Raw genomic sequence first — 17,394 nt, forward strand, 5'->3', positions numbered from 1 at the left:
GGAGTTAATTTTCTTAATTAATGAACTTTGGTGACAAAAAATGTGGGAGAGGATCCAAATTGTTTATGTGCATATACACTAAGTTATGAATAGTGAATAATGGGGGTGGGAACCCTCACATTATCCCTCCCCGTTCCAACACCCATGTAAAATTGTTCATGGTTAAAACTTCGCCTTAAACTATGTAATCTTTTATACCTCTTCCCAGGGCCCCTTTTTGTGTATACATATACTGAACATAAAGCATCCTCATAAAGTACACGGTGGAACATTTATTTTGAGCAGATTTAAATATTCTAGTGAACAACTGTCTGTACAAATTAATAAGTTAAAGTCTAATATAAAAATAAACATTTATATGATAGAACTGTTAAATAGATACAGAACCCATTAAATAGTTATATGAAATGGCCTTTGTAAATCAATGTGATGTCAATCGATTCATTTTCATGTGTTACAATTTGATAAAAAGTAACTAATTAATAATATGACTAAGTATATTTCCCTTGAATGTCTTAAGATTAATAACAATATGCATTCAATGTTATTATGATAGAATATATGAATTTCATTAATGTATATATATATATATATATATGAATAATAATTTTAGATGATATCTGAAAGCAGTTCATATTTATATAAAATGCATTCATGAGCACTTGACACACATTAATGACAAAATAATAATCATTGGATATACTTATACACTTTCAGTTTGTTGCCTATCTGTCCCACGTAGAGATTGTTCTCATCATCCACACACACACTACGGGGATACTTTACCCCTTGTTGTTGTGTGAGTAATAGAGACAAGAACTGACCATTCTGATCAAGGAGGTGAATTGTGCTACTTTTATAGTATCCATCAACCACCAGGATGTGACCGAGGACATCAGTACAGATTCCATTGGGCCAGATTACTGACTCCTGACCTGTGTAGGAGAACCTGTATTGTCCTGATTTATTCACCACCACTACTCCCTTGTTATAGTCTGAAGTACAGATATCTCCATTTATGTTTTCTGTGATGTAGTATGGTGTAATATACAGTCTCTGTCCTTTGTCATCCCTCTGTATGTTCTGAAGTTCTTTTCCTGTCTTGTTGTACCTGGTCACTTTAGCCTCTTCGTCAGTCTCCATCCCCACCAGTAAGTCCCTGTTGATGTGGGAGGAGTGTATGCTGAGTGGTCTCCAGTCTCCAGTTTCAATGAATTCAGTGATATTATTATCCTGTGTAATCCTATTGATGACTTTTTTGTCTTTGTCTGTAAAGATCAGATCCATGTCCTGTGTGACTGTGTGGTAACCTTTATCTTCACCACTGGTTTTAATTTTCTGTATCTCATTCCCCTGTAGATCTGATTGGACAAGATTACCCTCATCGTCGCTGATCCAGAGTCTGTCTGGTTGATCTAGTGATATATGGAATACATACTCAACACCTGGTACATTTATCTCCCTGACCTTGGTGACAGAGGCAGACAGAGACAATGTTTGTTTCACATCAGATTTCTTTCTATCTTGTTTCATCTTTTTATGCATAGTTTTAATTGCTGTATTATAGACACTTTCAATGGGCCTTATTTCTCTCTTTTCTGTTTTAGTATTATGGATATGTATTTTACCAAGTATTTTGGCAACATCACTTTTGCTGTGCTGACCAGCAGTGAATCCTGGTGTGATTGGTTTTGTTGTCTCTGGTATGGAACGGATCTTTGACTTCTTCTCAGAGAGTAATTTCTGGGGTTCTGTAGAGGACAGGCATCTGTGAAGCTCTTTGGTAAGGTTATTAAGATAAATTATGTAATCATCCAATGTCTTGTCTTGGGCTTTTAGATCTTCTGACAGTGAATGCTCTATCTGGTCTAGCTGCTTCATGTTTTCAGAAACGACAATGTCGACCAAACTTGTCAGGTTCTCACCTTCAGTCTTCAGTGATGTTCTGATGTTGTCCATAATGAGTTTGATTTCTGAGGAATCTTTTTTTAATTTCTTTCAGTAAATCTTGTGATGTTGGAAGAAAGTACTCATGGATTTTGGTGATTTCTTCTTGAAAGACTGCATATTTTTCTGCATAAATTGTCTCTAGATCAGTAAATATATGCCCCTGATGGTCTCCCTGTATGGCACATCTGGAACATACTGGAACTTGGCATTCTTCACAAAACATGTCCACATCTTTAGTGGGGTGGATCTTGCATTTTTCCACAGGAAGTTGTCGCTTATGTTGCTGATAAAGGACCACCTCATGGTTTTCCTTATTTGGACTTTTCAGATGTTCACCTTTGCATTGTTTGCATAATCTTAGGTGACAAGTGTTGCAATAGAACTCACAATTTTTTTCACATTCTTCAGTGCCACACTCTAAAAAGTGTTGTGCTCTTGGATCATGAATATCCATTTTAGATAATGCCATCTAAAAATGATAAAACTTTATGTCTTATACTATACGAAAATGGAAAAATACTTAAACTTTCAAAAGTACATATTTTCATACACAATGTATTTGAATAATTAGTTTAAGTTTTTTCCGGACCGCATGCACAAATCCACCCCATCCCCTAAAATTGTCAAAGTTTGCGTAAATTATAGTTTCGTCGAAAAAATGTAAAAATGTCTACTCGGTAGACCTCATTTTTCCCCTTCAAAATCTCTAGAATCCAGGAGCTTCCGGGGGGTTCGCCCTCTGGACCAAATGGGGGCCTCAGGGCGGCCCCCAGATCCCCTGCCTACTTTCTGCGCCCCCCCCCCCAATTCCTGGATCCGCGCTGGTAGACGTATACTATAAGTAAGCACACAAAGCACACAGAATTTTATACCCCCATCCCCTCTCCCTGCTGCATTTTGTTTATTTTTTTCCTAAATGGATTGAATCAATCATTCCTGAGACATCTATTCTACTATATTAAAATAATAGACTCGAATTTTTGGCCTTTAATACCGATGAATCGGAAGAGTACTGTCTTTTGTTATATATATTTTAAATATGATTGGTACTTGAAGATTACCAATTTGTTTTTATTTTTTCTTAATTAGCCTTCGCTAATTAATAATTAACGAAAATTCAGCAAAAAATTCCGGAAATCATCTGGATTTTTTTGATTTTACAATTTTTCGCGTGCGCATTACATTCACGCTAAATCAAAAGAAGTACTAAGTAGATAATTATATATTTGTTATTTTATAATTTCTCTAATAAGAAATAAGAAATCATAAATATATATAAGAAATCATAAATATATATGAACAGAATATATAGCAAATTTCCAATGAAAATTTACACGTATTTGTATTATCTTTCTGAGTTTATCCATACAAATGTGATATTGTGGCCACGTGGATAATCATTCGCCATCTCGGAGACACATTTATTATATGTTATTTATGTCTCTGGCCATCTCAACGGGGGAAAAAGCTCATGATCGTAGGTGCAATATTAATGTAACTACCCGATTTTATTTTATCCTTCCTTTCTTTTATGCTTTTTTGAGGGGAAGGGGGGATACAACTCCAGCTAGAATCACATCTTAGTAAGCATTCTTTTTCCGCCAAAAATTACAAGAAGTAAACATTATTTTCATTTTTTAACTTTGAAATAAATCGAAGTAATTAAATAACGTCAATATAACCGATATTTTCAATTTGAAATGTGTCTAAATGATTGCAACTTGAATTTGTTCGCCATGTTTACTATTACCTTCACTGCTGAAATTCATAACGCAGTAAATATGAAACATAAACTAAGGGCAAAGAAATATTTGATTCCATGCAAAAAATTCACATTATATTTCTTAGAAATGCAGTGAAATCAATAGCATTATTGTAGGTTTATAGCTTTGTTATGTAAATACATGTAATGACCTCTGACCCTGGTCTGTCAACAATACGGTGAACACCCCCTGCAATGCTTGCGCCGTGCATTTCCCACGTGAACCATCAAAGAAAGCATTTTATTGTTTATATCTAAATTCACCTCTAAAAATTTCTTTAACTTTCAAAAAAAAAGTGGATGAAATATGTAAATTATTGTTATTGATCTTCAGTACGTTATATAGAAGGGACAGCCTGTTCTTCTAAATATGTAAAAGTTTTCATGGTAACTACGCTTTATAGGTATCAGCAGTGCTGAACTCTTTGTTGTTGTCATATTTTCAATGAATATCCACAATTTCTTTTATTAAATTTGTTTGGAAAGGTGAAATTTATGTAAGCTCCGGCGTGATTCTAACTCATGACTTGATTTATAGCTAACTGGTGGTCAAAGCCATTCTGCGCTACGCCGTTACGCAACAATTTTGCACAAAAAAAACAAACAAACAAACAAACAAAAACAAAAAACAAAACAAAAACAAAAAACCCCAGAATTATATTCACATTCATTGTTTATCTCAAAAGTACCTTACAATATCAATGTGTCGATGTATCTATTTTGTAAATGTCCGATATGCACATGGATGCATTCATAACAATGTCAACCCATGCACGCACGGGTCAAAGTCTAGTAATTTATAATCAAAGTACTGAAAGTACTGAAACGAGGTGACGTTTGGGGTTGAAAATGACAGATTGAAGGAAATGAAAGGAAATTTGTCAGATGACATTATTTATAACTCATAAACATTTGTGTAACCTTCAATTTGAATTAATAGAATGCTTAGGAAACATTATAATCTGAATAGCAGATGTAAACTAAATGTAATTTAAGAGAGTTCATAAAATGAACACCACCAGTTTTGTTGCATATTTTTCAAAAAGTATGTAAATGTGAGCTTGTCAAAAAATACTTTGGTTAAAAAAATGACACATCATTTTTTGTTATAAGTTATCATTTAGTGAAATATAGATATCTAATGTTTTTCCACTAGGATATTCTAGAACCGTCATGTTTTTTTTAATTTACCAGTGATTTGAATTCGTCACAATGAACTTGAATGAAGGTTATGAAACAGTCTCATTTTGTACTAAATATGAATATTCAATGATTGTCCAATACAAAGTTCTGCTTTCCAGAATGACCTTGGGTAAAGATCATGACATACCTGCAGGACATATCATTTTTAAGTAAGCAAGACCTTCCAATGCTGCTCAATTACAAAGTTAAAGCTCAGGCAAGAATTCTATATCTTTGTATCAGTGATTTTGCTCTTGCCAGAACAGTCATATTCAGTACACACTTACAAGAAATAAACAGCTTTTTGTTCCAAATATTAGCTTTCAATGATTTTCCATTACAGAGATGTACATGGACAAATATTTTATAATTTCTTTCACTTGAACTTGGCAGAATGACCTTAGGTCAAGGTTTTGACCTCATATTGAAAGCAATCTCTGTAATAAGTATAAGCTTCAAATGAATCTCCATTACAAAGGTACACCTCAGAAAAGATTACAAGTACAGACAAGGTGATTATTTATGTAATTTTGAAGGGGGTGGTGGTGCAGAATTACATACCATTTGATGTGGGAAGACTTTTAGGAGAAGAAAATTAAGTCATTGTGCAATTCATTCCAATGTTTATTGACTAATACTTAAAATTGTGACACATAACACAGACCCTGAGAAGTTTGTTGGCAAGATACTTAATTGCTAACGTGTGCAAGAAATTTGTTATAAAAATAATTGTTCATTGAACAAAAATGTCAACTGGTTAAAATGCATATATAAAATTGGAATGCATAAAACTGAGAAACTATTTTAAACAATATAGTTGAAAACCTTGTCAGTTCTGTTTCAAATACATTCAACAAAATATAATGCCAAAGCAATATTCAGTAAAACACTATCCAAAGCACTAGACTTTCACTAATATATACAAGTCAAATGAACATGTCACGGAGAGAAGTATACAAAAAATAGAACAGTATTAATACCTACACAGTGAGTAACATCTTTGGCTTTTACATACGTGAGAACATGTCCCTGATTGGCAGCAATTTTTTTTCAAATTGGCACAAAATACATAAGAATATAAATCATTCAACAAAATATAATGCCAACGCAATATTCAGTAAAACACTATCCAAAGCACTAGACTTTCACTAATATATACAAGTCAAAAACATAAATGTCACAGAGAGAAGTATACAAAAAATAGAACAGTATTAATACCTACACAGTGAGTAACATCTTTGGCTTTTACATATGTGAGAACATGTCCCTGATTGGCAGCAATTTTTTTTCAACTTGGCACAAAATACATAAGAATATAAATCAAACTCACTTCATAAGAACTACATGTATATCAAAATACTACACTAACATGTCTAAACTAAAAGAAAAAGAGAACAATAACATGTCTAAACTAAAAGAAAAAGAGAACAATAAAAAATATACAACTGAACAGTCTTTGCCTCAATTTAATTATAAAAATGTTTTCCACTGGCTGCAATCCCTTTCAATCACTTGCCAGTCTCGATATTTAAGGAAGCTCTAAACACTGCACACTAAAGAGTTCTACTTATAGGGTAGTTTTATGCAGTTAGAGTGATCTGCTCTTAAAGGATAGAAAAAATGATTATTTACAGTTAATTGCACAATATGTAACAGATTAAAATATTCTCAGCATAATATTAGACAAAAAGTAAGAAATTTAATTCATTATTTCCATTAATTTTCCAAATGTAAGTAAACAACAGTGATTTCTGCTCACGAATAGTCCATTGTCTTTGAACATTTTTCCTGCAGAAATGAGGCAGGTACCCTATCTTTAAAATGACTAAATATTCTCAATATGCACACTTTTATATGATATATTTTTTTCTTAGTCCAAAAAGCACTTTTGTTTAGTGTTTAGAGCTTCCTTAAAACAAGCTCAGTTTAAAAGCACTGAATGAAATTCTCTTATGAAATCTTCTGGCAGAGAAATATTACAAGTATAAAAATTGTTAATATATACCGCACAGTTGGTAATATCCTTGACTTGACTAATTTGTGAACTGGCAGTAATTTCTATTAACTGACATAAAAAAATACACAGAATAATATATCAATAAAAACATAAATACCAGACAAAGTATCGATATGAATGAACAAGTCAAATTCTAGTAAGAGAAACTAATAGAAAGAAATGTTTATACACATCATATTAATGCTATCATTTACTAAACATATTTGTGAAGTGGCTTTTTAATGGTAGCAATTTCTCAACTTCACGTAAAATACATAAAATGTAAATCAAGCACACCTCAAAGAATATCAATTATTACCCAAACATGTCCAAGTTTGCCGACATACAAGTAATACAAGAAAATAAAACATAAAACATAGAGTATACAACAGAAATTGTTATCACACATGTATGAGGAAATTGGTCCCTGATTGGTAACTTTTTTTTCCATTTAGAAAAAATATATTTTGTTGAATGTATAAGCACTAAAATCAATCTATTTCAAATTTGTCATGTGTAAATTTAACAGCAGAACAAAATACACCAAAAATCCAAAGATTACAGGAAATGCTTGTTATTTGGTATATACATGAGCAATGTTAAGTCATCGCAATAAAAAAGATTTTTTTTCTGTACACAGTAGAAATCAGAATATGTCTGTGAATTTGAGCTGCAAAGAATGTAAAATCTTTGTTGGAGTACTGCTATAAGTTGGAAGATATTGAACATGTAAAATGCGATAAAAATATATACATAATGTCAAGTAATAGCTAAAAAAAGTAACTATTATGGTTTATCTGCACAGTTGAACACAACACCACATATGCCTGAGTAATAGCACATGAGAAATAGCAAAGTAGCATAAAAAAAGAGGATATGAACATTCATTCAAGCAGGCAAACATCTTTCAAGGAAACTGCTACAATTAAACATCATCAGAATTTGAACAGAGAAAAAAAACTCTGTGAACAGGTTTTCAAAAAATGATGAAACAATGCTCCATATACATTGAATATATACATGCTCTAAAAGGAATTGCCATAGAAATTCAGGAACAAGCTTACAACTGTGGTTAAATAAAAACTAATGCACTAGTCTTTTTGTATGAACTGGTTTTATGAAGGAAAATGTCAATGATTATATACAGTATAAAACAGTTTATCTGCAATATGGCAATACTGTTGAACTGTTTCACATGAAATATTTCTCAGTCAATTTATTTTGTTTACATTTAAGACAGAGCTAGCTTGTCATGTGTAGCACATGATGGCAGAGACAAAAAGCAGATAAAAAAAATTCTGCACTGTGAGACATTTTAACAATGAACACATTTGATATCATTTGTGGTGCAAAATTAATGAACAAGTTGTACATCCTATCAAAAATTGTTAAAAAAGAAAATGATAAACAGTGTTGAAAGATAAATAAAATGACAGTCACAAAGAACATGCTTCACTTTGTATGGCATATTGAAATCAAAAGGTAACAAATACACGACCACACAAAAACACATCAATGGTATATTTTAAATCAAACAAAAAGTTTGAGAAAAGCACAGGTTTAAGGCAAGCAAATGTATAAGGAAAATGCCTTATTTACATTATGCATAGTGATTTGTAGAATAAAAAAATCCACCTGTCCTCAACTACAATAACCAGTAAACAAATCCGTTGTCAAATAAAACCAACTCAAAATACATGGGAAATAATGAGGTAAAGGTCTTCATTATAAAAAAAAAATCCACCTCTGAACACTTCTAAGGCTGGTTTACCTATTTGAGGGAAGTCAAAATTCTGGTAGAATACATCCCCCTTTAAAAAATCAAATGAACTTCCTTATTAACTCTAGTACAAGTATCAAATGAAAGGCAATTAATGATAAGTTGTCCATGTGTTGTAAACAAATGAAAATACAGGGATACAGGAACATCAAAAAGTTACACAAGGGTTGGAAAAGGAAGATCTCTATGGATAGGACAGGGAACGCATTTATGTAGATTTACCGATGGAGATGATCTTTTCAACTGTCGAGTCTTTGAACACAAAACAGCAATGGAGTGGAAGCTTCTTCTCAATTTCACCTTCCAAGTCTTTGATGGGGCAATCTAAGGCTTTGGCCATCATACCAAGTGGCACATCATATTTTGCATAGTCATCTGGATTTCTGTTTTCTCAAATGCAATAGCAGAACCCTGCACTTTTGCAACTGGTGGCTCACACTCCTGAAACAATCAAGGATAATTTTGAATAAAAAGCAGGTCAATAAACACCAATTTATTAAAGAATATTGTGTAATCTTAAAAACAGTACAGCACAATATGAAAGAAAGAGGTAGTATCCTGTCACAGGGAATGAAAATCACTTTGTTGTAAGAGTTAATTCATTATAAGCATGTTCGCTATAAGTGTGTTTTACTGTATATAAATAACATTTTCATTATCATACATATGCCTTTGAAATGAGCTTATGTAGTTAAAATACCGTAAGAGTGCATTCTTACTTTAAGAACACTTTTTGAAGTTGTTGATACAGATATCTCTTCATTAAAGCTTGTAATGACAACATTGGTAATGGACAGGTACTTTCCCACAATGGATGAATCACTCAAGTCTCTCCACAGAGAGACTTTAATGGTGTCTGTTTCATCTTTTAAAGAAACAATCTTCACACAAACATCAACCCCCTTCACCTTCACAGTTTTCGTCATGTCCTCCTTAAATGAAAAAGCCAAAAAGACATAACAAGAGTATGCATATTTATAATATCACTTTTGTTGACAATATAATAGAAGAAGAATTTATCTAAGGATTAAATTATAGAAATGGAGGATCTGTATGCAACATTTCACAGCAATTTTGCATAGGAGTTGAAATAAAATGAATGAAAGAATGTAAAAACCTCTAAGAGTAATACAGAGGAAGTTGGAGTGATTCAAGTTTATACTTACAGACACAACTCTGCCCTTGACAGAGACCAGGGACTTTACAGGAGAGGTCTTTACATCCTTGATAGGACGGGTCAAAGCAGGTGGTGGATTCGCAATCCTATCAGCTTTCTCCATTAATCCATGTGGAACCTCCATGGCTCCTGTCTTCAAAACCTTTGTGTTCTTAGTGATGATAACTGTGGGTTCACTGTCATTTTTAAAGATATAGTTCATAACAATCACAGTGTTATCTGAACTCAGGGTCTTCAGTTTTGTGATGTCATACACAGTACCCTTCACGGCATCTGTGGGATCAGCCAGTCCAACTGTGACGTACTCCTTTTTTCCCCATTGTCTGTTTGATATTTCTGAATGGTTCCAACTACACACACCTTCACTTTAAGTGGTTGGGAGTAAGATTTATTTCCCTTGCTTTCTCTCAGTTTTGCTACTGTCAGCATCTGTAATTAAAAAATGCACGAATTTGTTTATGTTACAGGAAGTCCTCATCCCATATCTTACTTTAATTTTTAATGAATTCTAAATATTCTTAATGTTCAATTTTTTGAAAGAAAGAAAAAATTACCCTAAATATTGCTGTCATAAAAATTTAAGTGGATGTGAAAAAGTTGTATGAAGAGTGAACCATTACTATGATCTTCAAGCTTAAGTAAATACAGCTAAACTAATACTGTCTATTCATATGACAATATAATAATGTGTAAGCATCCCAAGTCTGTGCCCATCCTTAAACGAGAATCACTTAAATAGAGTGTTAGCATTCTAATCAGGGTGGGTAGTTTAAGACTTAATCAGTGCATAACATGGACAAGTTTCTAAGAACTTGAAATATTTATTTCAATGCAATATACAGGGGCTTATGATCTGAAAAGTAAGCCTCAAGTGTCCCCCAACTTTGAATATGAGATTCTAGAACGTTTGTATATATGTGATCAAGTGCAGATCCATAGTCAGTTGTAGATCCTGTTGGCAGGTATTGAGATTAAATTCAGACATAAATTTGATGATATTACCTGTTTGTGGTGATAGATTGTCAATATTGAAGTCCCCAGTCAATACTACAGGATCAGAATCTATTAAACAGTCTTGAAACATATTGCGAAGCATGTTTTTCACTGTTGTCAAATCTGTCTTTGGTGGAATATACAAGAACAAAAATAACATTGACTTTCCACTGTGAATTTCAATATCCAAGGAAAAGAATTGAACATTCTGTTCTCTTCTTTTGATGATTTTCTTTACAGTTAATGATTCCTTAACATAAAAAGCAAGACCATATGATGGCCGTTGGGTGCAATGTTGTGGAGAGTCAAACCTATACATTGTATATCCTGGCATAGAAAATGTCTCAGCATCATCAGTTTCAATAAGTCTTGTCTCAGATATTGCTAATACATCTGAAGCCATAAGGTTGACATCCTTTTCCAAATCCTCCTTGTGCTTATGAAGCGATCTTATGTTAAATGATGTTAAAACTGTAGTATGAGGGTCCTTTTCTCCTAAATTGTCAATGCACACTTTCATCTTTCCCTCATTTCTAAGCCTGTTCATCTCTTCCAACACAGCTGGTGACAGTGATATTTTTTTTTCATTCAAATAGGTGATGTGTAAGTTCTCAATATGGGTAACCCTACTGAGTCCCACATAATGCATATGGTCATTTTTTCTAGTTCCAAAATTTATAACCGCTGATTTCATAGTTGAGCCTTGCGCTTTGTGAATAGATTTGGCAGCTCCTAACCTTAAAGGAAACTGTCTTCATTTTACATGATATGTACCATTCATCTGAATTTTAAACTGCCTTGTTATTTCTAATATTGGTGTCCAAGTTTTCTCAATTTCACTTTTGAATAGCCTTGCATATTCCTTGCGCAACTCCTTCCCAATGTTGTCATCATCAAATTGCACCCAAATAATGCTACACCTTGTTGATCCTTCAACACGATAATCAAAGAGTTTTACTGTGCATGACGCACCATTTGTGATTCCATCTTGAACATTAACATTACTGGTTATTTCAGCTGGAACTCCAATTACCAAGCACAATATGGATGATAACCCAAGTGTTCTGGCACAATCATCAGGGACTCTTGCTAACACTTTTGATTTTACAGCTTCTTCAGATGCTCCAATAACCCAGTCAATAGCATTTATACTAACTTTCTGTGAATCATCTGCCATATCATAAATCTTGTTATTGTAAGACTGTACTTCATTTCTTGTGGTAAACAAATGGGGTATATTTGTAATATCCGGAGTCTCTGCCTTCACACATTGACATAGTACACTGATGTCTTGTTCGGTTTGATTTCCTTCTCGCAATCTGTTCAGTAATTTAGCAAATGTCCTGTCATCCCTTTGGCGCACAATTATGGTTAATTCAAACAGTTTGAAGTTGTCTCTCCACAAATTTGCTGCTAATGGACCATACTATTTATTAGGCTTGTTAAAAAATCCAACCATCCATGACAGGTTTTAGCTGAAACAAATCGCCTACTGCAACAACATTAACTCCTCCAAAAGGCAATGTGCATCCTTTTATTTCTTGCAGTCTAAGGTTCACAAAATTAAACATGCCATGACCTACCATGGAAATTTCATCTATGAAAATTACTTTTAGGTTCATGTATCGAGTACGCATTACATTTAATTGTTGCATGTCTAATGGTTTGTAAGCAAATCCCCTACCGACTGGAATGCAGAATGCTGCATGAATTGTAGAGTCATTTATGTTATGAGCTGCCTTTCCAGTTGGTGCACAGAGAAGAACATGCAAATTGTCCGGATTTTCATGAACTTGGTGAGAGTAGAATTTTAGCAATGCCTGATAAAGGGCTCTTGTAAGTACACTTTTTCCAACTCCTGCTCCACCAGACAAGAAAGCATACAAAGGCTCTTTCTTAGTTTTCAACCAGTGTAACACATGATTAAAGAATTCCCTTTGCTGTTGATTAAGGCCTCTTAACATTTCTCTGTATGGAATATCCTCCATTTCCCCCATTTGGGATATCTCCTCATCAAGTTGTTTTCGTTGAATTCCAAGCTCAAGGCCTATGTCATAATCTGGTGCATGTTTACCAGGATCAAAACAACCCCACTTTCTTGAGAGTGTTGATCCTTCTTCTCTGTCTATTTCTTCCTCATGTTCATTTCCTGGAGCAATAAAATCTGCACACAAATCCTCTGCATCTACATTAAAAAGCACATTTTCCATATCATTCAAAGCCTTTCCCCCTTGCTGATATTCAGAAAGCTTCTGTTGAATTTAAAATTCACAAGACTTGTGTCTCGCTTCAAAAGACTGAAATTTATTGATCAAATCTTTTTCTTCATTTCTCCATGGAGTAAATAACATCAGAAGTTCACGATAATGTTTCTCGCTGTCTGTTTCAATATCGAAATTTACCCATCTTAAAACCATAGGCTTTTTTCTTTTGACAATTTCTGTGCCATTCCTGAACATGTAACTTTGAGCAAATTCACAGGAATCTATTGTGACAGATATTGCATCGTCTGAAATTTCTTCCTCTGGCTCATTTTCAGGCAACTCCTCTGAAGTGTTCTGTTTGGTGTTTTCCTTGTGATACTTTACTTGAAACCAAGACACAAAATCAGCAAGACAGATTCCTTCAAGAGCTTTTGGTCGTTGTTGATACAGTCTTGTGATATTGCCAGCTTCAATATCTGTACTGCTTTCTTTCAGTTCTTCTAAAACATGTCTAGGTTTCAATAAAACAACACGCTCATCTATTGGAGCAGTATTAATAAAAGTCACAGACCTTGATGTATGCCGCAGTTGGATTTGAAGTACGAGGTATACTGCTTCTTAAGCACCTATCTCAACATGAGAAAGAAACTTGTTCCCTATGCGTCTCACTTGTTGGCGAATATCAGAGTCATTCTGTCTTGCTTCTTCACAGGCATGTCGCAGCAAGTTGGACATTCCTCTCTGACCTTTAGAAATGTAGGACACTATGTAAGTAGCACAAGCATATGCATCCAAAATAAATTGAATGTCCATATTTGCTTGCCAGCTCTGTAGTAGAACATTATTGTAAGCATTAATTCTCACTTCATTAGGATTTCGCTTCAAGAAAACTTTTTCTTGTTTCAAAGTTGACCTCACTGCCCTGATGTAGCACTCCACATTCATTTGCAATTCTAATAAAATGTCTTGAAATGTCATTTCAATTTCAGACTCTCTAAACTTTGATGAATTAAGGTAATCTACAATTTTCTGGTAAGACATCACAGCTGTTGAGCAGTGTTCATCATCATCATCTAGAGGTGCAAGAACAACAGTTTGAGGCATTGGCGGTATGGGAAAATGAAATCTACATATTGGTTTATTCTTTTTCATACAAGTCCTTGCATGACGATGTGTCTGGTAATTTATCAGGAAATCATCTGCCCCATGCTTTTCACAAATTGCATACTTGTCAATGAACTGAGCTACTTCTTCGTATGAGTGAGTTTGAACAGATGGAGCATCTTTGATCCACAGAAGCATATGCACGTGAGGAGAGCCCTTCTGCTGGAACTCAATCCTGTAGAAAAAATCTTCAATAAAGCCTACAGGGTTTGTTTTGTGACTCAATACCTCTGCAAAGAATTTGTTAAATCTGAAGTCGAAATATCTTGCACAAGTTACTGGGTCAGACTTTATGAGTTTACTTTTGTGTTCCCAGCTCATGTTCCTGATTTCCTCTTCGGTGTAGGTCACATTATCAATAAGCTCTCCCAGTGTTTTAAGTAACGGTGTCCATTTTGTTTCCGCTGCAGAAAATGAACAGAACCAAGTGGGTAAACCCAGCTGCCTGATCATAGCGAAAATGTCCTTTTTTGCTTTTTCCCAGTAAGGGGGTGATCCTCGTAGATTTCTGAGAACATGAAATCCTTCATTTAGTCGAACAATAGAGTCCGCAGTCTGGGAGTCAAGTATTTGTGCAGCAGTGTATTTTTTACCCTGTAGTTTGCATTTCCGCATAGCAAGCATGACTTTGTCCTGGATTTGCTTAATTTGTATTCTTTTCAACTTGTAAAATAGATTTGGTATACACTGTGCACATCTCCTATCCACATTTCTTAACTCCCATTTGCAAATAGTACTGTAATGCAAAGGAACAGTTCTTAATTTGTTGTCTGGTCTTGCTTCACCACAATAGATGGTAGGAAATGCTAAAAATTCTGCATTTTTATCTTGAAATATACTAAGAGGGCTAAAGTTTTCACCAGGGGCAACACTCAAAACCTGATTAAATTCTCGGAAGTCAATACTTTGCATTAGAGTGTCCATATTGCCGGTCGGCCTATCATCCATACTACCTTCCTCTGTCCAAGCTTCTGTGATGGTTTCTTCCACTGAATTTGTAATCGATGTCGAATTTAATTCATTTTCATCATCTGATTCATCATCTTGGCAATCCCAGGATTCATTCAATTCTATACCTTCTGCTTTAAATAAAGTACTATTCTGTATCAACCATTGGGTTGCTGCGAGGACTTTGTTTGGGCGTATTCTTTCAAAAACCATAGAATGCTTAAAACTCATACTCCGCTTGAACTTCAAAGGTATAGTTTCATTTTCACTCAGAAGTCGAGGCAATTTTTTAACTGTAGAAGTTACATCAGCAGGAACGTTCACAACATTTCCTGTGATACTCATTTGGCCACCCCGAGGCTTTTCCCTTAACTGCATAAATGGGATTCTGGGTGCAATGAGCCTCTCTTCGAGGGGATTAATGTTCAACTCTTGTGGCTTGGAGGGGAATTTTAAACCATTTATGAATGAACAAGGTGGAACTTTCTCGGCTTTTAAATATGTGTGACAGGTGTTACAAATAATGTCCTGCTTTTGGAAGCCATGCTGATGCAAGAAATCTTCACTTATTCCTGTTGCTTTCCTGACCGAGTGTTTAAACCAAATCTGAGAACAACTTTTACATACAAAAGATGGACCTGTATTAACAGATGAATGAAATCGCTTTATCACTTCCTCTTGTCTGTCAGATAAGTTAATACTGTTGTTCTGAGATTGAGTCATTCCTGTACAACATGTTTGGCACCCACTCAATGGTTGGATACTATTCATTGTTAAACAACATCTATCTTCAACTTGTCGTTGGACATATCTTTGAACAAGAGGCATCATTTCTACATTTGCAATTGAAACTGTATACAATTCAAATGCACCTTCCTCACACCCAGAGAGCTTTCTCAAAAGAGCTTGTAAATTTGAAAAACCGTTGACTGTCAACAAAACAGAGTTACCATCTGCATCAACATTTCCATTAGCATCACGTGCATGTGGATCAAAAACCTGGAAACGACTGCCCGAGGAGAATACAGCAACAGAACTGCCACTGCATATAAATACACCTCCATCTTTGGTATTTGCAAAGCATAAATTCAATGCAGTAGCAAGTGAGAAGAAAGGACCATTATCTCTAAAAGTAGCTTGTATTTCCCCTGAATAAACTGGTGAAGTAGTTACATGAAGCAATTGATTTTGAATGCAAACATTTTTAGGTATGTCCTCTGGGTTAAGATATTCATGTGGACATGTCTTTCTTGAATGCTTGTACAAAATGTCACCTTTTTCGAGTACAAAATGAATATCATTTGCATCCCAATTTTCAATTTTTTTTTTATTAATTGCACTCAATGCAATGCAAACAAGAGAATTAGCTATGCATTGTTTACCTCTGCTATATTCCGAGAAAAAATCTGATCCTTGATGAAAATTAGCAGACACACATTTAAAAATTACGGGATATTTTCTTGCATCATGTCTCCGTCTTTTCTTGACAGATTTTGGGCTCTCTGTTTGATTACTATCTGAATCATGAAATTTTCTTTTCTTGCTACACTTCATATCTGATGACAACGATATTAAAGCATTTCAAATGAGTGCTCATTTCATGTATTCAATACCTGATTTTTTTCTCTGATCATATTTCAGTTGAAATTCTTTTCTTAGATTAGTTTTGATTTGTTATCATAACAATGACAGTTCTTTGCAAATTCTTTGACCATTACAAAGTTCCCTTTTCACTGCGATAGCTTCTTATCAATTAGATAGAAATAAATTTGCATTCAGTTAGCAAGTTGTAGTTTCTAATTATTTACATGCAAGTCTCTGATAAGAGTAAATGACAAATTATTTTGCTAAAAGAACAAGCTGAAAAAAGCCAATTGTTCCATTGAACTTTCTTCTTATTTAAAATTCAGAATTTTCTTCATAAATAAAAAAAATGTAGCAATATTGCTCACAGTTCCCTTTATATTATTTCATAATAATAATTTTGTTCATTTGTACTCCACGTCAAATAAATCGTTCCAAGAAAATTTCCACACTTGAAATATATCAACTCTTGATACAAATCTCAACTCTTGAGAAAGTTCATGTGTCAAGGCAATGAAATCCTGATATCCAAAATAATATTTCCAAATACCAATCGTGTTCCCCTCTTGAATTAGCAATTGATTTACAAATACCAGTTCATAACTTAATTACAGTTCCCCTTATATTATTTCATAATAATAATTTTGTTCATAT

The 17,394-nt window shown here is 34.1% G+C and overlaps 1 protein-coding gene and 2 pseudogenes across 1 annotated transcript; all 3 read right to left on the reverse strand.

Moving 5' to 3' along the window:
• Positions 1-639: 639 nt before the first annotated feature.
• LOC133203229 (tripartite motif-containing protein 2-like) lies at positions 640-2,419 on the reverse strand (annotated as a pseudogene).
• A 6,374-nt stretch (positions 2,420-8,793) lies between these two features.
• Positions 8,794-10,276, reverse strand: LOC133203295 (uncharacterized; annotated as a pseudogene).
• Positions 10,277-10,745: 469 nt separating this feature from the next.
• Positions 10,746-15,879, reverse strand: LOC133203256 (uncharacterized). Its single transcript, XM_061339074.1, has 5 exons — positions 13,671-15,879; positions 13,243-13,583; positions 12,424-13,074; positions 11,615-12,266; positions 10,746-11,401 (listed from the first exon to the last, which is right to left on the reverse strand). The coding sequence occupies exons 1-5, from the start codon at positions 15,877-15,879 to the stop codon at positions 10,746-10,748; spliced, it is 4,509 nt and encodes a 1,502-aa protein (XP_061195058.1).
• Between the last annotated feature and the right edge of the window lie 1,515 nt (positions 15,880-17,394).

Source organism: Saccostrea echinata, unplaced genomic scaffold (assembly GCF_033153115.1).
Source record: "Saccostrea echinata isolate AGI-Se365-2 ecotype Australia unplaced genomic scaffold, CSIRO_AGI_Sech_v1 ptg000049l, whole genome shotgun sequence".
Classification (NCBI taxonomy): Eukaryota; Metazoa; Mollusca; class Bivalvia; order Ostreida; family Ostreidae; genus Saccostrea; species Saccostrea echinata.